Source organism: Rutilus rutilus, assembly GCF_951802725.1.
Source record: "Rutilus rutilus genome assembly, chromosome: 2".
Classification (NCBI taxonomy): domain Eukaryota; kingdom Metazoa; phylum Chordata; class Actinopteri; order Cypriniformes; family Leuciscidae; genus Rutilus; species Rutilus rutilus.
The window spans coordinates 6,109,789-6,132,127 of record NC_140210.1 but is presented as its reverse complement, the minus strand read 5'-3'; the positions used below and the strand labels follow the sequence as shown (position 1 = coordinate 6,132,127).

Sequence of the window (22,339 nt, the reverse complement as noted above, 5' to 3'; positions counted from 1 at the left end):
ATCCAAAATGTTTCCTCCCCAGGAACATTTTATGCGGAACCTCTGGCGGAACCATAGGGGGCGGAACACACACTGTTACCTAGCAACGGCCGGACGCGCATGTGAATGGACTATGGCAAAATTTGTTCTTGCAGGTTGGTCAGTTTTATGGCTAATTAAACAAAACTACAGAGATTAGTACTTTAATGAAAGCAAACATTAGTCAGCGTTCTATCTATCTATCTATCTATCTATCTATCTATCTATCTATCTATCTATCTATCTATCTATCTATCTATCTATCTACCTATCTATCTATCTATCTATCTATCTATCTGTCTGTCTGTCTGTCTGTCTGTCTGTCTGTCTGTCTATCTATCTATCTATCTATCTATCTATCTATCTATCTATCTATCTATCTATCTATCTATCTATCTATCTATCTGTCTGTCTGTCTGTCTGTCTGTCTGCCCTAAATGTTATGCCACATTATAGCTGTAACTGTAGTTTCTTCTTCAGTATGATTATAGTAAATCATGTCACAGTCAGCAGCATAAATATAGCATTATCTATTCATCTGTACAGGAAAAGCTGATTGTCCTTATTATGCAAAAGCTGAGCTTCTTGCTGATGTGCTGCAAAGAAACCTGCCAGACTTTCACATTCACAAGATCTGTGTGCATCCCAGTGACTGGGAGGTAAACCTCTGAGTTCATGTGGAGCTTCAAGAGCTCTTTAATCCTTTTCACACCGTTCACAATATTTTTAAGTTGAACTAAAGATGTCCTTGACTCATTTATGTCTTTTATTCATATTGAACCATCTTTCTCTGTAGACATGGCTGGAGGAAACCTGTGCATCTAATGGATGGACGCATTCAAGCTGTCCTTTAGTATGGAGGGAGCTGATCGATCGCGGGGGGAAAGGAATGCTCCTCGGTGGCTTCAACGATTTCCTTGAGCATGCTCAGGTTTGCATGATTGGATACCAAAATAAATTGAAGATTGAGGAATCAAGCAAAAAAAGGATATAGTCCACATAAATTTGTTTTTCTGAGTTGCTTTGGCTCATTTTTTTGAAAACGCCTGCAAAATGTAGTCACTCACCAAACACATTTAATTCATGCTTAAAAAACGTATTGTGTAAAGAAAGTGGTCACTGCCACAATTTTATTATTATTATTTTGTCATCACATAGGCAGCAATTTAGATGGCAACATAGCAGTCAGTCATCCAGGCTTGTGTATCACACTAAGGTTTTTGGAAACAGATGTCAACAGAATGTAAAAGTCAATACTTATGCACATTTGTATACTAAACTGCTTTTTCTTGTAATATTGTGTTACATGTAAACAGAAAATATTCCATGTCATTGATATTTATTGAATATTCAAGTATGTGTCAGAAAGATTTTGTAATTTAATGAATCGTTTTGCATGTGATGATGATGGCTCACTCAATGAAAGAATATTTAGAAGTCAAGAGCATGACAATTTCACTGAGAATCAACTCATCTCTGCAAGCACTATTTACTCTTTTGCACACAAGTACTAAAACATGCAAATAATGAGTGAACAAGAAACTTATTGTTCAGAGATCTGAACTTGTTAATTAAATCACATCTGAGAATCGATCCAAAGCAATTGAGAAAAACTGTAATAGCTGCTGTGCAGTGATTTTTTTGCAAAACAAATGTCAGATTGTTATTTAATGTGGTTAGAAGATCCAAACTCAGCTTTATTTGGGGTAATCTACAATTGTAATTCACATCTCACACAAATGGTCACAACACAGGGCAAACAGGGAAATCCAGGAAACCAGGCAGTAGATCAGAACCATAGTACGGGAACCCAGAGAAAGCGCTCAGAAATGCAGTGTAACACAAACAAGACTTCACAACTTGAGAGTGAACACACAGGGCTTATATAGGCAAACCATAACAAGATGCCTATATTTCTATAACCACAACAATGCCTTTCCTATAGCTCAAACAGTAGAGCATTGGTGCTTGCAATGCCAAGGTCATGGGTTCGATTCCCAGGGAAAGCAAGAACTGATAAGAATGTAAATGTGTACCTTGAAATGCAATGTAAGTTGCTTTGGATGAAAGCATCTGCCAAATGCATAAATGTAAGATAATGACACAACGGGTGGAAGGGATCAAATAATAATGAGTCCAGGCAATGGGTTATGGAAAATTAAGTTCATGATGGAAAGGCGAAGGAGTCGGGAGGAGTGTCCTCTAGTGGATATCAGATTTTATTTTAGCTCTTAAATTACTGCGAGATAAAACTTAAAATTAAACAAATACCTTCCATTTTAACTCAAAGTGACCAGAAAGATCCTTTCTGCCCTGAATTATTATATCAGAAGCTAGTATAATAATACTACCTACAAGCAGGTAAGCGACATCCTGTTTCATTTAGATACTGTATGTGAATATCAATTCTTTTGTCCTCTCCTGCAGGGTTACTATGGCATTACCTCAGATATGAACTCTGATCTGATGCTAAAAATTGCAGCAGAGAATCAACAAACTAAAGAACTGTGTATGAAGGAGGAAGTTCACCGACTCAAGTCTCTCAGACCTCTGCACATCTGGATCAGCAGGTGGACGTGTTTTATCAGGCCAAAGTGCCCCTATTATATGTTTTCGGATATATATTACATTTCATGCAGTGTGTAATATAGCTGTTTGTGAATGTTAAAGGGATAGTTCAACCAAAAATGAAAATTCTGTCATTAATTACTCGTTCCAAACCCCTAAGACTTTTGTTCATCTTCAGAACACAAATGAAGATCTTTTTGAGGAAATCTGAGAGATTTCTGTCCCTCCATTGACAGCTACGCAACTACCACTTTGACACTTCAAAAAGTTCATAAAGAGATCGTAAAACTAATCCATGTGAATTGAAATAGGAGACCTCCAAAACAAAATTAGGATCCTTTAAAATAGCATAATAGGGGCACTTTAAAAGAGTAAAGAATAGTTGTTATTGTCTTTAGATGCATGACGTTTAACCTGAGAAAACCTCTTTCAGCGCTCTGAACCCCATCTGCAACAACCTCATTCCTCAGTTGTTCACCCCGGGACTGTTTCCAGGTCTCCCCCTTTTCAGCCTTCACCTCATGGACACCTGCGGCTCTGAGGAAATGATGCAAGGACTCAAGATGGAAACAGAAGACCTCACGCTACCTCAGCTCCATGAGGTCACTGTCCATTCAGACCAGACACAGGCGTTTCAGGAAGCCCACTTCATCATCTTTCTGGATGACCTGCAGCCTATATGTGAAGGTAACGATGGGCCGGATGACAAGGACCACATGGTGAGCCGGGTAGCTGAATGTTTCTGTTGCTACGGGCAACTCATCGAGGCGAATGCACGGAAAGACGTAAGAGTGATAGTGGCAGGAGACTCCTTTATTAACCTGAAGTGCTCGCTGTTAATTGAGAACGCACCCTCCGTTGACCCGCACAACTTTGTGGCAATGACGACGCAACTAGAATACGAGGCAAGAACTCAGCTTGCGCAGAAGTTATCGGTGAAGACAGCAGGTAAAATAATACATTTTTGTTTTTAATATTCAATTGCAATGCAATGATACATTCGAAATTTCATTCAGTTCAGTTTGACTATTTTGATATGAGTAATCATTATTTTAGAAAATATTCTGAAGAAACAATACGCCATTTTATACATTCACAAGCTCATGAAGGATATGTATTATTACATACAATTTTATATTAATATAAAAATGTTATATATTTTTTAATAATACATACATATATATATATATTCATTTGAATCAATAATTATATTGTTTAAATAATAAAAAATATATTTATATTAATTATAGATAATTATAATAATCATATATATATATATATATAATACATACATAATATGCATAATGTAATTATTTAATTTAATTTAAATTTAATTATTTAATTATTAAAATAATTTAAAAAGGAATCTTATTGTCTTATTGTGCTCAAATTTCCCCTTTTTATTATATTCACATATTTCATTTTTATATTAATATATATTTTTGTATAATATATATATGTGATATATAATATTAATTTTAATCAATAATTACATTGCTAAAATAATTTAAAAATAAATGCTATTCATTTTAACAAATTAATACCATATATATATTATTTTTAATAAATATATAATAAAAACAAAATTAATAAAATAAATTATGCTTTTCTTACTGTCTTTCTGTGCGTGCTCAATTATTATTATTTTTTTTATATTCACAGACATAACTGATGTTGTGGTATGGGGAAACATCAGTGGCAGTTTCCATGTTGACCTGCAGAGGGCGGAGGTTCTCAGATATGATGGCGCAGTTCGGGGACCAGATGGTTTTTCTCAGCGAGTCATGAAAATGATTTATGATTGGTAAAGGTCATTGTGGTGCATGACTCAAGCCATATGGCTCTTTTATGCAATTTATGAATTATTCTAAAGGGTGCCATTTTATCAGTAAGTAAACAAGAAATCTGACGTAGCCTAACTGGAGTGTCATCTTCAGATAAACACCTGAAATTCCATACATATCTTAAATTGTCTAAATGCATTTGCCATTAATGTACTTATACTCATGTTTTGTTTCATAAGGAAATGGCTGGAGACAGATTTTATGAGTTTAGTACGTAAACATCGTGCCACAATTTCGTCGAAGACCAACAAATCCACAGCAATATCATCAACCAATGGAATAATGACCATTTTAAGGGCCTGGAATAATGACGCTTCTCCAGAGAAAGTTTTCTCAATGGGTGTACTCAGTACAGGCAAGACCATTCAAATCATTCTCAAACATGAAATAAATATGGCTTACATTATGTAAAAAAAAAAAAAAGATGCTGCCTTAAATTTTTAAGTAGGCTTCAATCAACTTGGATGTTTAAGTCATTTCAACTTAAATTACATTAAACTGACTTAAAAAATGAGTTGAACCTTGTATAACTAAAAAAGCTTAAGTTATTTTGATGAGTTAAAGCAATGTAAATGGACATATGTTGTCATAACTTATTGATCATATAATTTTGCACAGTGTATCTTCTATAGTTACTTTATAGGCTAATCCTTGTAAATGTCTGACCTTTCTAAATCTGCAGGTCAGTTTGGGATTCCAGCAGGTTTGGTGTTTTCCATGCCCGTGAGCTTCAGGGATGGTTGCTGGACAGTGCGCTCAGATGTTACTGTTACAGATGAGCTGAGGGTAAAACTTGATGCTTGTGCTGATGAACTTAAAATGGTGAGTGCAAGAAGTAATATATATATATATAAAAGAGAGAGATTAAATGGGGTTCTAGTACTAAATCAATGAAATTATCCCATGATGGGAACCCCTTAAAGGTTATATGTATTCAATGCCTGAAAGAACCTTTAAGGTTCTACTGTAAAGTAAAGTTTTCTTAGAGTGTAAAGTTTATTAGCCAACCAGAGAATATTCTCTGCTTTTTTGGAGAGTTTTGGAAACTGCAAAGGTTTAGTGAAAGTTTGGTGGCACTTTAAATAACAAATAAATGCATGCTTTTGTAAAGTTATCCACTGGAGGCAAGTTGTAAAGAAAACCCAAGTGCAGTTTATTATAAACAAAACCAAACATGAAACAAAAGCATGAACATGAACATGAACAGTGGTTACAAGGAACAATACTTGACAAAGATACATGGCAAACATGAGGGCTTAAATACACACAAGACAAATGACTAGACAAGGGACACATGTGAACAATGAAACAATGAACCGATGACAACATGACACATCAAACAAGGGAACACATGGCAGGATCACATGACTTACTAGGGATCACATGACAGACAAGGAAACATGACATGAACAAACCCAAAAACAAAACCGTGACAGCTTTTATGTGCTTCTTTCTGATAAGACATGGCTAGAGCACTTGATCAGCTTTGATAAGATTGCAATGGTTAATCAATTTTGTTTTATGTATTTATTTGCTCTAGGAGAAAGACGTTGCTGCTAGAATATTGAAGAAAGATGAATGACGGCTCTCCAAAAGCAGACTTCGATAACTCACTCCTTCAGTAACCTGAACCCTTCATCAAAAAAATGCTGAGTTGGTTTAACCCGACTTTGGGTCAAATATGGACAAACCCAGCCATTGGGTTAAATTTTTTAATTACATTTTTAACCCAACATTTGGGTTTGTCCATTTTTTTGACCCAAAATTGGGTTAAAACAACCCAGCATTTTTTAAAGTTATTTTGTGCTGCACAATCTCAATGCTTTAAATGTGATGAACTTGGCCTATAAAAATGTTTAGCTCAATTCTTGAGAGACTTTTGTTGATAGGCTTTAATAGTGTCATGCAATTTTACCAAACAAATGTGGGTTGGAAGACTATACAATTTGTTTCAGATTCTCACTCTTTTCCTAGTAAACAAATTTGTGAATCAATGCCAGAAGACCTTTGTGCTTAAGTAATATGTTAATAGGTGATGCACTCATAGTTGCCATTTATTGGTATATGCTATAATTTCCTTAATCTAACTTTTAAAATGAATTTTCCAAAGGTTTAGAGCAGTTTTCAGGAAACTTCTAAGAGGGCTGCAGGATGTCTTTAAAGTATTTAAATTAACCAATTATTATCCATTTATTAAACTAATCTAACTTTAAATTAAAATGCTAAAAAGTACATGAAATAAACATGTAAACTCTCTGAAATCATTTCTTTTTTTCTTCCCTCAATACACTCACCAGCCACTTGATTAGGTGCAACTGCTCTTTAACACAAATATCTAATCAGCCAATCACATGGTTGTTGGTGCTATAGACGACGGTAATCACCAGACAGTTGACGGTATAGCCATTGACTTCCATAACAGGAAAGAAATACTATGGAAGTAACTGCTACTGTCTGGTTACAAACATTCTTCAAAATATCTTCTTTTTAGTTTAACAGAAGAAAGAAACTCGTACAGGTCTGGAACAACATAAGGGTGAGTAAATGATGACAGTTGTTTTATCTGTGGCTGAACTTTCCATTTAATACCAAAGACCTCTGTAATGTTTCCATACTTAGAGATTATTCACCCCCAATAATCGAGATTACAGTCACCTCCAACTATAAGCCGTGCAACCATCTGCGTTCGGTTCTGTTGCCAGCAGCTCACCGCAGGCCTGTCAACATGCTAGCCTTACCTCACATGACCTTCTTCATGCCTGGCTTTATCTCTCGCTGTTCCCTAAGCGCAGTCAGCAAATATTTCATGCAAAAACATATCAAAACCTGTACTCTTGAAGTGAAGCTTTGTGCGTGTTGATGATGGACTCGATCTACTCCATGTTTTGATCATCATTTTGTATCTGATCCGGAAATTTGTCTTTGTACAAAAATGCTCTGTGAAAGTTTTGTGAAAATTATATATATATATAAAAAAACAAATGCTGGGGCTGGCTGGCACCTTTTTTTTGTAAAACGCTGGCGGAGAAAGAGTTAATACTGTGAAGAATAAATATGTGTAACATTATATTTGGAAAATATTTAGTTTAACTAAATTAGTCTTTTTACACACTATAGTATGGAGGACCAAACCTAAACAAATGCAATATATGTATGTATAGATTTATTTCTTATTTTAATCAAATCTATTTATTTAAATCAATTTTCATTCGTTTATTATATTAAAGGGGTGGTATAATGCCCTTTTCACAAGATGTAAAATAAGTCTTTGATGTCCCCAGAGTGTGTATGTGAAGTTTAAGCTCAAAATACCCCACAGATAGTTTTATATAGCATGTTAAAGTTGTCAAAAAGGCACCGTTTTTGTATCTGTTCCTTTAAATGCAAATGAGCTGCTGCTCGCGGCACAGAGGGCGGAGCTTCAACAGCTCGTGTCATTTTACCTCACACAGACATGCACTGAAAATTTCAAAAAACTTTTAGCCTTTTATGTTAAAACCGAAGTCAGACAGTGATGGAGAGACTCAAGAAGAAGTGACAACATGTAGACAACATTTCTGAATGGTTAGTTGGTGAATTTATGTAGTTTATGTGTAGTTATCTTCTAGTCATTGATTAGCATATTCTGTCTTGATAATCTATATAAATCGTGTTCCGGGGGCGGGGTTTATGTAAATTTTAGGGTTAGTGATGTCACTAACCCGGGAGGAATGTCGTGTAGTCCCGCCCAGCCGTTTGTTGTAGTCCTTAAAAAGCAATTTCTTTAAAAGAAAATATCTTCCTTTGCTTTGCAGATGTTGTTTATGCTCAAACAGCAACATTACACACTAACTAAAGTTAGAAAAGTGAAATCATGTTCAACCACCCCTTTAAACATTTATTTAAATCAAATGTATAGATTTATTTGTATCATATTTTACTTTTGCTATTTTTTATTTTAATCAAATTTAGTTAGTTACTTAGTTTATTTGTTTTATTAAACTTTTCCACAGACCTCCTAGCACTTCCTTGCAGACGCCGGTCTGAAATACGACTTAAATCATGCTCTTTTCTTGTCCCAATGTCCACAATGAAAACCCAATTCTGTCATTTTGAAAATTCAAAAAAAAAAATAAAAAATTCCGAGCGTCCATTTTGGATCCCGTGACGCCACAACCAGTGTAAACCAGTCCAATCAATCAAGTTCAAATCGATGAGAACGCTCCCCTTTTTTGAAAGGGCAGTACACAAAGCAGTTGAAAACCAGATATTTGGAGACATTGGAGGTGCAAGTCAGTCAACAAATTGATATTCAACAATACATATTGTAGTTCAATGCTTTAAGTGCTTTTTTTTATATATATAAATCAAAGCAGTAACAGCATGAGCAAAACACAATCACTATCAAACAAAGATAATCTCCTTGGATATCTGAAAACACAAATCTGCGGTCTGGGTCAGATGTGTATGCATGAGGGTATCTACAGGAGAAGGGCCGAAACGCACTCGGTCGTGCAAAGCAAAAACACTCCTAACCAACAGACTGCGATGCGTACAAGCAACTCGTTTGTCCACTTTGAAATTAAAAATACAATCACAGCAACACAGAACATGTTTGCAACAACATGGCGCAGAACTTTTGACCAGTCAGCTTTCACAGTTGGCAAAACTCAAAATTATAATGGAAGAAACTTCTGACTGGTCGCATTATGACTTAGTTAGGACGCGGTGTAATCCATTTAACTTTCAACTTTAAAGGAATGTTAACTTGTCAGCAAACAATGAACAGTTCTGTAAAAACCGATGTTACAGGCCATTAAATATATATACACACATTTCCAGTTTAAAAGATAATTTCCCTTTAGTGTAATTAATAATTGAAAATATACATATATAGCGGATCATAAAATCATCTTATATTCATTGTGTCGTGTAAGAAGTCACTCGGACCCTTTGACATTGACATGAAGACAAAAGAATAATCAAATTCTTCAAAAATAAATCCCAAATATGCTGTTTGAGCTTTACGTCGTCAATTCTAGAATTAGCTTGATGACATATCGAGTACATCTTATAAAGATAGATAGAAATAAGGCTCAATCATTCTCTTAGGATTCCCCCTCTTATAAATGTTCGTTTCAATTAAAAAAAAGGGGAAATAATTCAGTCAAGCTCATGCATGAACTCCTTCCAAACTTTGTACAGTAAAGATTTTATCCTTTAAATTATATTTCAGGCAATCTGTGACCACTTGATGTGATTTTTTACAATGTAATACAATGTACGCTACCATTCAAAAGTTTAGGGTCAGTAATATTTTATTGGAAGAAGTTTCTTATGTTCACCAAGGCTGCATTTATTTGATTAAAAATAATTGTACATGCTGCTCAAGTAACAATTCTATTATTAATGTCAAATATTAAGCAGCACAACAGCATGAAAGTTCACATTTATTTGACTTTTATTTAAACTTTTTTTAAAAATTATGAATGTCTTTACTGTAACATTTGATCACTTGAATACGCGCGTCCTTGCTGAAATCTTACCGACCCCACACTTTTGAATTTGGGATGGTTATGAAAATCCGGGAAAAGTCTTGAGGCAAAATTTGAGCATGTACAGACCAACAAAATTTAAAAAGTGCATCCAATTATAATATATTGAACCTGAATATGGGGCATATGAAGGTTAGGGTTAGACTCCTAAATCTTCTACATGACGTGGAGGGAAAAAGCACAATGAACTGGGAATTTTTCTGCCGGCTAAAGTACGCTATGCTGCATTCACGGTCACTTTTGTGCAAAAAAAAAAAAAAAAAATTGATATATACCTCAAAAAAAAAAAAAAAAAAATTATATATAGACAATCCAATATTAATAAAAAAAAAAAAAAAAAAATCAGAAATTGATTTACAATCAAAAAAACTTTTTAAGTTCTGTGTACCAGCAACTTTATTATTTATTCGAGACATATTTAATAGTAAACTATTCTTCACTCTAACCAATTTCAATAAATAAGTCCATCCACTTCATAGGTATATAATATAGAATATATTAGTTTAGCTATTGTTATGAAAAGAAATCTTTGCCACAACCAACTTTTCGTTGAGAATTTGCAGTCATCCCCTGCTCATCCTCTCCTTAACCTCTACCAGCCCTACACGCAAATACAACTCGTGTTCTCGTGACCCGATGCATTAAACCCTATTGATAAACCAGAGGGCTCTTGGTCAGAATATACATACGGTAAACCGTTAAAACTTGTACGTCTATTTTAAGTCGCTTTTGAAATCCGAGTGGCTTGATTTGAGGCTGAAGGTTATTTGGATCTGTCAAAGCCCCTTAGCGTTTAGGATTTGTCGTACATTTTGCGAGACGAAAAGCACACCAAAGATCACAGTGATCTCACTCCCGAAAACAACAAAAAAGGCATAGTTGACTGCGACATTCCCTTTCACAAATCATGTGTGTCAGTAATTGGTATCTACACGGACTATAAATAAAACAAACAGTTTAGGTGACGGGAAGCTAGGACTCCTGCTGGTCTGCACGCTGATGACCGCTTGGGGGCGTGTCTTCGGAAGCCCCGCCCACTTCCACCTGTCCATCAACACCAAGGCCCAACACCTCATCCATCTGTTCCAGTTCGCTTTGGTCCAGTAGCTCAAAGTCCTCTTCTTCCGTGGGCACGAGCGTGACGTCCGGCTGCTCTTCGGTGCTTGCTTCGGTGACGTCAGCGTCCTCGTCCTGTTCGCTGGCTTCCTGGGCGGACGGCGACTCGAGGGGCGATTCCATCGGGCAAGGAGGCGTTTCGGTGGGAAGGAACGAAGCCATGGATGAGCCTTCGTTGGCCTCCGTCGACCTCAACAGGGCTGAGAGAGTGTTCTGTACTACGGTAGAGATGGCCGTGGTCACTATCTCCTCGCTAAGTGCTTCCAGGGACCTAGCGGGTTCCAGTACCCTTCCCTCTTTCTCAGTACCCACACTGCTTTGGTCTGCCCCCGCCGCTTGTCCGTGTCCGTTGAAGTGCGTGTTGACAAAGTGGAGCGGAGATGCTAAGTGCTGGATGAGGAGGCTGGCCGGAGACAGGGCTTCCTCCTGGAGCTCGGATCCAGGTGCTCCGGCCCGCTCGGACCCCAGAACGCCCAGCGGGAAACGGAACAGACCCGGTTCAATAGAAGGCATCTCGTCCACTGACGGAAACTCGGCGAGGTCTCTAGTGAACGCCTCCTCCGGTTCACTGTGCACGCTCTGCTGATCCAGGTCTGCTGATGAAAACAGAGTAACGCCATTAATTATCATTTCAAAGAATTAGACAGTCATTCTGAGGTTGATTCCCCTGAAAAGTATAAACAGCGTGTCTCAGTGGCACTTTCAAAACGATTCAATTACGTTAACTGAATTAAACAATTCGATTATATTTTGTAGGGGTGTAACAATACCCTCATGTCACGATTCAATGCATATCACGATGTTAAACTCACAATACGATATTACTGCGATACTCCAAGAAACATGATAAAAGGTTAACAATTTTTTTTTACTTTTGATTAAAATGCTAAATTTGGTTTTACATTGTGGGTGTAAATGAATAGGCTTAGACTTTGTGCTGGTAACCCAATGCACAGGACAATAGAGACAGAATAAAAATATTCATGATTCTGAAGCTAAAAATACAGCATTATTTCAGACGAATATGCTTGCACTGTCACTGACTAGATATATTTAAAATAATATAGGCCACTTTTTACTGGTAACATCAGACATTTGTCATTATCAGGACATTTGCATTACTATACATTATATTCAATATTATACATCGCAGTTTAATTTAGTCCTGACACTAAATCTCTGAAAACTAGAATTCTTCATTTTTATTTTGGATGAACTATACACAATATTGTCACTATCCACAGTATATATTGTTGCATTTTTGTATTGTGATATATTGTGACACGATATATTGTTACACCCCTAATATTGTGTTTAAATGCACAACATTTATGCACATTTTTATTTATTTTTTGTCATACTGAAGAAAGAATGTTTTATAAATGATTTACTCAAATTTACATGAAAAAGGTTTAACGGAAGACTAACACACATTTGAATTTGTGCAAGAATGTTTTTACATATAAATTCAAATTGTATTTCAAAAATCTGAATTTACATCATTTTACCACTCTTAAGGTATAATTCAACAGAAAATATTATAAAATATGTTTTTTGGTAAAAAAAAAAAAAAAAAAAAATCCTTTTATTCAGCAAGGACACATTAAATTTATCAAAAGTGACAGTAAAGACATTTATAATGTTACAAAAGATTTCTAATTAGAGCTGTAGTCTGTAACTTTTGCCGCCCTAGCGGTTAATTAACAGAACCTCATGTGTCTTGCGGAAGAACATTGTAGCCGGAACTACTTCTCTGTGTGTATGTCTATGGCGAGTCATGCAGGTAACTGGGTTTCTCCGCAGCGGTACGACCCGAACCAGTCTAAAATAGTCTCAATATTATAGGTGTACTGCAGTGATTCAGGATAAAACAAACACACGGTTTGGAAAATGTATTCATAATGTACTCGCCTGTATAATTTTGAACACAAAAAAAAAAGTTACAGACTGCAGCTTAAAATATTCATCAAAGAATCCTGAAAATTGTATCACAAAAATGTACACAATCAATTTCATTGCTCAATGGCTAGTTTTCAGACTGTGGTGCACCTGAAGCTCTGGTACCTTCAGAGACGTCTGTGAGCTGCGGTGTCGTGGCTCTGGACACAGAGAATCCTCCACTCTCCAGTATAGACGCCTCCTCATCCGACAGCTCTGAGTCTGTGATGGCCATCGCCAGAGCCGTGGTCTTCACATCCACCTGCTCCAACAGAGAACCAATCACTGGCTGGAAACACACTGCCCTTCACACGTTTGGGCTCAGGAAGATTTTAAATTAATAGTTTTATTCAGCAAAGTGAGAGAAAACCCACTTATAATATTGCAAACGTTTTCTACTTCAAATAAATGCTGTTGCAAATTTGCTTTCCATTCAGCAAAGAATCCTGATTTTTTTTTACCATGGTTTCTACAAAAGAAAAGTTATGTGAAATATTTGTACAATTTAATAATATTACAGTTTTTACTGTTTTTGATCTAATAAACGTGACCCTGCTGAGGATAAGAGACTTCTTTCAAAAACATTCTATAAAAAAAATCATTACGACCCCAAACTGTAATATTAGAGCTGCACGATTTATCGTTGAAAGATCACAATCTCGATTCAGACATGAGAGAAACAGTTGTCATGTACAGATATGAAACGGCTTCACAAAACACTCTCTCCCAACCACACAATTATTCTGTGATAATTCAAATGATCACAGAAGTACTGGGATAAAAGTTTATAGTTGGGATATAAACACTGATGTTTACCGTAGCGATTAAAATACAGTAAATCACCTTTAGAAAGTAAGTTGACACTTCAAATAAAGATTGTATCAATTACATCGTTGCACCAGTAGGTGGCGACAGGTGAGTGTTAAAAGAGGATTTTGTCAGTAGGCACGTTTCCATTAAAGATCTGCGCAAAACTTTTGTGATTTTTTTCTAAATATCGATAAAAAACTATTGCGAAATGATGGCGTTTCCATTAACCGATGTTATGCGACTAAAACGTTATTTTTTCCTCTCGCAATAAGTCATTCCAAAAATCATGGCAACGGATGTTGGTAAGTTTATATATATATAAATATATTAGAAATAGTCTAGAAATATTTAGACTTTTAGACTTTTTTAAGCTGCAGTATATATATATATATATCACAGCCACGTACCGCACTAGACATTATTATAATTAATGGAAGGAAACGTAGGCGTGTTATCCAAGCATTAATGGCAAGGAAAGACCCTTATTATACTTGTGAGCGGCACACATGAGGTGTTTCTGGGTGTTTCTCCCTCATTTCTGCTTCGAGGTCTTGATTGTGGCATTTATTTGAGGTTTAGAATCCAGTATTTCTGTCATTCTTTTGTCTTTTATGAATTCAATAAAGAACTCTGTCTCGTATTCTGTCCAAACACACCGCGTCATCTACGTCAGGTGACCTGTAAATGCGCAAAAACTGTTTCCATTGCAGTTTTGCGAAATATTCCTTTTTCGAATTGCCTGAAAAACCACCTCATGCGAGCGTAAAAACTTTTTTGCGATAAATGTGAGTTTTTGCGAAATTGACGTGTTTCCATTGGCCGTATTTTCAATTCGCAATTTCGATTTGCGCAATTTGAAGGGTAACGGAAACGCGGCTATTGAATCATTCAATCAAGAGATTTGTTCAAAAATGCTGATTCATCCAGTAATGAAACAAGTGAAGTCTTTATGAGCGAGTCATTGAATCATTCGTTCATTTTTTTATAAATATTTTTTTTGTAATTGTTGACTGCAGCAATAAACAATTTGTCAGAACCTAAATTACATATTTTGTTTAGTTCTCTGTTCAGAATCATGGGAGAGTTGTGATCTCTATTTTAAACAAGAAAATCGTGATTCTCTAATTATTCAGAATAATGCAGATCTATTAACAGTGCTGGGTATGGATAACTTTTAGATTACTTGGTAGATATAAAAACAGATAGAAAATAGATAGTAAGATAAATATAGTCCATTCTTTGCTTTCAACAACATATTACAAAAAACTAAAAAAAAAAAAGTACACAAATTAAACCACAAAAAAATTATAATCAAAAGATATAATTTTAAAATAAAAAATATTTTATTTGTCTACCTTATGAATGTATATAAGCAGTAGGCTGTTCAGAAAGGAACATTTAAAAGATGAAAAGTAGTATTACAAATAATTTACTGCCATTGTGAGAATTACATGATGTGATCAATTAAAAAGTAACTGTTGTCTGATTACAAGTACTTCATTCTTGGAATCTGATTATGTAATTCAGATTACATGTAATCAGTTACTTCCCAGCACTGTCTATTTATTAAATATAGAATAAGACGGGATATAGTGTGAAGGTATGGCCCCTGATCACCACAGGACAGGACACTCACAGTGGGAGCGAAGCAGGAAAGCTCCTCCTCACTCTCGCTCTCCGTCTCTGCCCTCGGCTCATCACCCTCTTCCTGCTCCTTCCTCAGCTCTACACACACACACACACACACACACACACACACACACACACACACACACACATTTTTTCCAGGAAGTGAAACACTAACAACCTTCTGTGTAAATAGCCCATAACTGTGATATCAGCAGCGGAAGCGCACAATATATCAGCACTTCAACATTCAACAATTTTTCTATAGTTTATTACTAGACAATAGTGATTAAAATGTCATTCCTAACCCAGCATGCAACTGTACATAATGTAGCCTCAAGAATTTTTATTTTGGGCTTTGAAGAGTAAAAAAGGAAACGTTAGCAGCCTAGGTCACTAATTAAAGGCAACGCTCTCACTTCTCTTGTCGTATTTGCGGCGTTGTGTGTCTCCTTTCATGCTGTAGTCGAGTTTCATCAGTATGGGCTCCAGTCCGGTGTACATTTTCTGGATGAGCTCATGGTAGACCACCAGCGGCCACAGCAGCACACTCAGCACTAATGCAGCACAGAGAAACACACAGATAACCTCCACACACACACACACGACCGCTCACATGCCTGGGGGCATAATATTTATTACGTTGAAAAACAGTTTAAATATGTAGGCTAAATTATTTCACATAATAGTACCACTCTTTAGGTAACAATTAACAGTTAAAGTATGCACTACTATTCAATCATAAGATTTCTTTTTCTTTAAATAATATTTTTACTCAGCAAGGACACATTAAATTGATCAAAAGTGACAGTGAAGACATTTATAATGTTGCAAAAGTGTTCGGTTTCAAATGAATGCCGTTCTTTAATTTCTATTCGCCCCAAAAAATAAAAAATAAAAAAACATTCCACAGAAAATATTAAGCAGCACAACTTGTTTTCAACATTGCTAATAATCAGAAATGTTTGATAATAATGTAGAATATTAGAATGATGACACTGAAGACTGGAGTTATGATGCTGAAAATTCAGCTTTGATCACAGGAATAAATTACACTTTAAAATATATTAACAAAGGTAACAGTTATTTTAAATTGCAATATTTGTTTCAGTTTTTACTGTATTTTTTTTTTTTTACAGTAAATCTCACCAACCTCAACCATTTGAACAGTAGTGTACCTAGAAATGTGACATGATGAAATATATATAATTTTAAGTCTTCAATATTCACCAGTGAACCTGAATTAGCTCTATTTAAATAATAATTAATGACTCTAAAGTAGCCCTTTTTTCTTAATGCAAAATATTTCTTTCTTTTTTTCCCTCCTTTTGATTTCATGGTAAAATACGACCAAGATTTGTACTTGAAATTCACTTAAAAAGAGAAAACACACTACTATCACACCTTGTTTGAGTTGTAGTAGTATGTAGATTAAAGACTACTGTATTTCCGTATTAAAGTGACTGCATTTTATTAACCTTGCCAAGCGGAATTGCTGGCTATATCTTCTGGAGTAATATAATTATCTTTTTATTTTGCTTCTTCAATATATACAGTAGCAATGCAAAATATAACCCGAGTGTCATGTACAGTAAGTGCAGAGGTGGACTTGAATAGTTAGTGTGTTGCATAATTTGAGTGGCTGGTGTAAAAATGGCAGCAGTGTGTGTGAAAGCAATATAATATGGAAATAAACAAACACAACAGAGGGAAGTTTGCTCACATATGATGTAGGAGATCATAATCCCGGGAATGTAATGTCCAACCATGGCCAGCATTAAACATCCCGAACACATCATGATGCAGAACTGATGAGATGAAACGGAAAGATTGATCAGTAAACACTTTCTGGACATACGGTACCGATTGAAAGTTTGGGGTCAGTAAGATTTTTTTATGTTTTTGGAAAAAAAGTCTCTTATGCTTATATTTATTTTAACTCAAAAATACCGTAAAAACAGTAATATTGTGAAATACTATTACAAGTTAAAATAACTGTGATCTATTTTAATATATTCTGAAATGTAATTTATTCCTGTGATGCAAAGCTGAATTTTCAGCATCATTACTCCAGTCTTCAGTGTCACATGATCCTTCAGAAATCACTCTAATATGATGATTTCGCAGCTCAACTGCTTTCAAAATTTATATTTCTGTGCAAACCGTGAGTTTTTTGGGTTTTTTTTCAGGATTCTTTGATGAATAGAAAGTTCAAAAGAACATCATTTATTTGAAATTGAATATATTTGTGTCTTTACTGTCACTTTTGATCAGTTGTGCTGAAAAAAATATTACTTTCTTTACAATAAATAAATACTGACCCCAAACTTTTGAACGGCAGTGTAGACTTGAGAAAATAAGAAATATTTAAATTAAAAAAAATTATTAAAAATAAAAACCCACTACTTCCTTTTTGTGTTCAACAGAATAAAAGAAAGTAATACAGGTTTGAGATGACATTAGGGTGAATAAAGCACATTATTTTTGAGTAGGGATGGGACGGTATGAAAATTTCATAACACGATAAAATAGTGACCAAAATTATAGTGATTATCAATATTGTCACAGTTTTGTTAAAACGAGATGAAAGTGTTCAAAAATAACTGATGCTCACACTGAAGTTTTATATTTGAAGATCAACAAACAACAAATAAAACAAGCAGCTCTATGCACTTTTTTTAAGCAAGATTATATTCTGTGGCATTTCTTTCCTTAAAATGACCGTCGTCAATAACAACGCACTATAACATAGCGCATGTTTCACAACGGACGCGCACGCGCTCTCTCGTTTCATTCAAATACAACTTGCCGTCTTGCGTCTCCGTTTTTGATTGTATTGAAAATGAATTCAGAGTTGATTTATTGTTTACTGAGTTTGATAATATTTTTGTGATCATGTAAGATTTAAAACATCAATCTGCCTTCCGCCCTTCCTTCTCGATTAAAAAAACAACAACATTGCGCGCTGCGCCAGCGCCAGACTGTTGCTGGCTGGACAGGATTAACAGTGAGTTATTAAAATCGCGATAATCAAACACGGTTTTAATGATAATTCAATTTTAAACGATAATACTAACCGACAGAACATTTTATCGTGGTTTATAGTGAAACCGGTAATCGTCCCATCCCTATTTTTGAGTTAAGAGAATCCCTCTCCCACCTTGCCGTGGTTTTGCCGTTTGTACTGGAGCATTTCTTGGATGTAAAGGCTGAAGGTGAGGAAACTCTCGGCGAGGTGATGGCTGAGTTCCTCCACGCTTAACAGACGTGGCTGCTCACTTAGTGTTTCTCTGTAACAACATGCGCAAGTTAACTAGGCAAATTTATTAAAGAAACAATCTTAACATACAGCAAAGGTGATATTATGAAAGGGAGCAGTCCACTCTTAAGAGACGGGGGTGCTGTTGAGACATGCAGAGATTATTCAAGACACATACCGCTCAATGACAGGCGCCTCTGGATGCCACACTGTGGAGAACAGAAGGACAAACATGAGCGAGGACTAAATAAAAGAGGCCCGACGGATGCCTGAGCCTCGTGCAATTCTTATATTGAATTACAAAAAATACATCATTATGTTTTTGCAGGCGATATAAAGTGAAGCAGCATTGTAAATTGTGCATTTTAATCAGTCATTAGGCTCCCTAAGACTGTGATTGGACTAGTTTTGCAATCCCTCCTTGTTTCGTGAGAACATGACAAGATGTTTTACATTAATAGTGTCTAAAATAGTTCAAGGGCCGGTCCGTTTCAGGTGCTCTGAATCAAAACACAGTGTATATCCATGCATTACCAGTGATCTGTGGAAGCTTGTCTTTCCATCTCTCCAGTAGAGTCAGTCCGATGAGAGACACGCTCAGGAGGAACAGGGGTCTCAAAGATGTGGACGTCAGGAGCCTAAAACACACGTACATCTATTAAATCTTCACATTCAGTTATAAAAACAACATGTGACTCACTCATATGTAACATCCAGTATGAAAATGTACCAGTTCCTGCACAGTAAAAGTAAGGTTAATTGTTGTTTTGTTATTACTATAGTAAGCAGATACCTAGTTTTTTTTATCATAAATATGTGTGTGTTTCTGTGTATATAGACTACCTGTCAAAAGTTTGGATACATTACTATTAATAATATTGTGAAATATTGTTGCAATTTAAAATAATGGTTTCCTGTGATGGTTAAGCTGAATCTTCAGCATCATTACTCCAGTCTTCAGTGTCACATTCTAATATGCAGATTTGATACTCAGTTATTATCAATGTTGGAAACAGTTGTGCTGCTTAATATTTTTTTTTGGAACCTGTGGAACTTTTTTTTTCAGGATTCATTGATGAAAAAAATAGTTTAAAAGAACAGCATTTATTAAAAATAGAAATATTTTCTAACAATATAAATCACTTTTTAATCAATTAAAAATAAATAAATAATAATTACTCACCCCAAATTTTTTGAACAGTAGTGCATATTGTTACAAAAGATTTCTATATAAAAATAAAACGTTTTAATCATCAAAAAATCCTGAAAAAAGTATTGATAACATTGATAATCAATCAACATAGAATGATTTCTGAATCATGTGACACTGAAGACTGGAATAATGATACTGAAAATTCAGTTTTAATGTTTTAAAACTTTTGACCGGTATTGTGTGTGTGTGTGTGTGTGTGTGTAAATATATATATATATACAGTACAGCATTGTATGATGGTATGGCACCATACATGGCATGACCATGTTTTTTAGACATTACACAATCACAGTTCTATGAACATATATCATTGTATTCTTATATATTTCAGTGCAGTGTAAACACCATATGAATATGGCACACATTAATGTCATCAAAGTACCATGGTATTACACCAGGTCTCACACCATGACTGTACTATGGTACTGCCATGTTACTTTTTGTAATACAGGTTAGTATGTCACAATAATCATGTGGAAATATTAAGGTACAGGATGACTACCATATTCATGTACCATGTCCATGTGCTAACTATAATAAATGTCCAAACCCCATGAATGTATAATCTGATTAACTACCATGATATTTTACATGGTTCTACAAAAATACCGTAATGATAGTTAGCACATGTCCAAAGAACGGTAATAGTAATACCACGGTAAAAGTAGCGAAACTGCAACACGGAGCAACTTCGACCTGAAGCATCTGCTAACGGGCAGATTAACCAGATTACTCGCTAGTCGCTACTCGTCAGGATTAACACCGACGAACATCTTTATTCGCGTGTCTCTCTCACCAGAACAGCGTGTTGAGCGTGAGCGCGCTGATGATGCTGTGCAGCGGCCTCTCCCACACCAGCAGCCGCTGAGCGCAGTTCACCGCGGGCTCGCACTGCGACAGCCAGCCGCGCAGACGCTCCCGTAGACGCCGCAGCTCCGGATCATCCTCGCCGCTAACGCCGCCACCGGGCGCGGGGAACCAGGCCTCCAGACCCGCCGCCGAGGAGGAGGAGCACACCGAGGCCCGTCTGCTCGCCATTGTCTCTTGTCCCGTGTTGTTTGTGTGTGTTGTTGATGATGATGATGATGACGGGGTTTGGTCAGGAGAGAGTCGTCATGGATTATTAGAAAAAACAGAAACACACAGTGGATCTTACAGGCTCTTGCAGTGTCACATGCTCCGTGTTTACTGCGCTCGTGAGTGACACCAGCTGGATCCAGCGCAAACTTCAGCTTGACATTTATATTGTTTATTTACCAAATATTATTTGGTTTTATTGATGTATTAATAGTACGTATTTATTAATAATTTGATTTTGATTTTTTAGAAATATAATTGTTTAAAATATAACTATTTCAATGTAATTATATATATAATGTTATTGAATAGCGTTCGATCAATTATTTTGTAGTATTTTTTTAAATAATAAAATGTATTATTATTATTAAATACTATTTAATTAAATATTAATTTAATATTAAGATTTTAATAAATATTTCAAAAAATAAAATGTTAATTTATTAATGAAACAAAATATGTTTTAATTTAGTTTACAAATAGTTTAACTTTAATTTATTAATAAGTGTATTTTATTAATTTAGAAATAAAATAAGCAGCTAAAATGTAACAGATGGTTAGGATTAGCAACAGAAATTATTTTATTTTGTGTAATACACAGTATTCACTTTGTGTCCTTGCTTCATATGAAAAAAATTAATAATGGGTGAAATTTGATGTTCAATGTGATGTATGTTATATATAACATACATACACACATATATATATATATATATATACATATATATATATATATATATATATATATATATATATATATATATATATATATATATATATACATGATATGGTATAATAGGATATAATATAGATGTTAATACCACGATAAATCCCCCAAAAAACAAGCATGGTATGACCCTGGTAATTGTCTAATAACAACCATAATCATACACCATGTTTTTACCCCTTACAAAAAAAGTACCATGGTATGACCGTGTTTGTTTTTTTAACATATATCATTGTATTCTTAAATCTTTCAGTACAGTCTAAATACCATCTGTATATGAATATGACAAACATTTATGGCATATATCAAAGTACCATGTTATTACAGTCTTATACCATGACTGTACTACGGTACTGCCTATTACTTTTTGTAACAGTATGCCACATGTGGTAATATTATGGTACAGGACGAGTAGCATATTCATTTAGCATGATATGTATGATAAATGTGCAAAACCCATAGGAAATTAGTATTACCGTGGGATTAATTACTTTATAATTACATGGTTCTCGAACAATACCATGGGATTCCGCAATGGTAGTATCTTACAGTGTGTTGCGGCAGATGTTTTTCTGGGTTTTAAATTTCTTATTTCTTGTTATTTGTGGA

General features: G+C 35.3%; 2 protein-coding genes across 4 annotated transcripts; one reads left to right on the top strand and one right to left on the bottom strand.

Annotated features, from left to right (window-relative positions):
- Positions 1-7: 7 nt before the first annotated feature.
- On the top strand, positions 8-6,095 carry mdh1b (malate dehydrogenase 1B, NAD (soluble); the record flags this gene model as incomplete). The annotated part of the gene is made up of 9 exons (XM_084403030.1): positions 8-134; positions 565-677; positions 815-949; positions 2,446-2,588; positions 3,020-3,534; positions 4,249-4,390; positions 4,610-4,785; positions 5,113-5,252; positions 5,971-6,095. The coding sequence occupies 9 exons, from the start codon at positions 8-10 to the stop codon at positions 6,010-6,012; spliced, it is 1,533 nt and encodes a 510-aa protein (XP_084259156.1). The 3' UTR covers positions 6,013-6,095.
- A 4,244-nt stretch (positions 6,096-10,339) lies between these two features.
- retreg2 (reticulophagy regulator family member 2) lies at positions 10,340-21,128 on the bottom strand. 3 transcript variants are annotated; one of them, XM_084403017.1, is made up of 9 exons: positions 20,723-21,128; positions 19,248-19,351; positions 18,892-18,922; positions 18,615-18,744; positions 17,178-17,262; positions 15,874-16,011; positions 15,465-15,553; positions 13,145-13,280; positions 10,340-11,676 (listed from the first exon to the last, which is right to left on the bottom strand). In XM_084403017.1, exons 1-9 carry the CDS (start codon positions 20,962-20,964, stop codon positions 10,937-10,939), a joined length of 1,695 nt encoding a protein of 564 aa, XP_084259143.1. In that variant the 5' UTR covers positions 20,965-21,128; the 3' UTR covers positions 10,340-10,936. The 3 variants fall into 3 exon arrangements, with proteins under 3 accessions (XP_084259143.1, XP_084259142.1, XP_084259144.1); XM_084403016.1 differs by having other exon boundaries at positions 10,803-11,673; positions 13,130-13,280; XM_084403018.1 differs by having other exon boundaries at positions 10,803-11,673.
- Between the last annotated feature and the right edge of the window lie 1,211 nt (positions 21,129-22,339).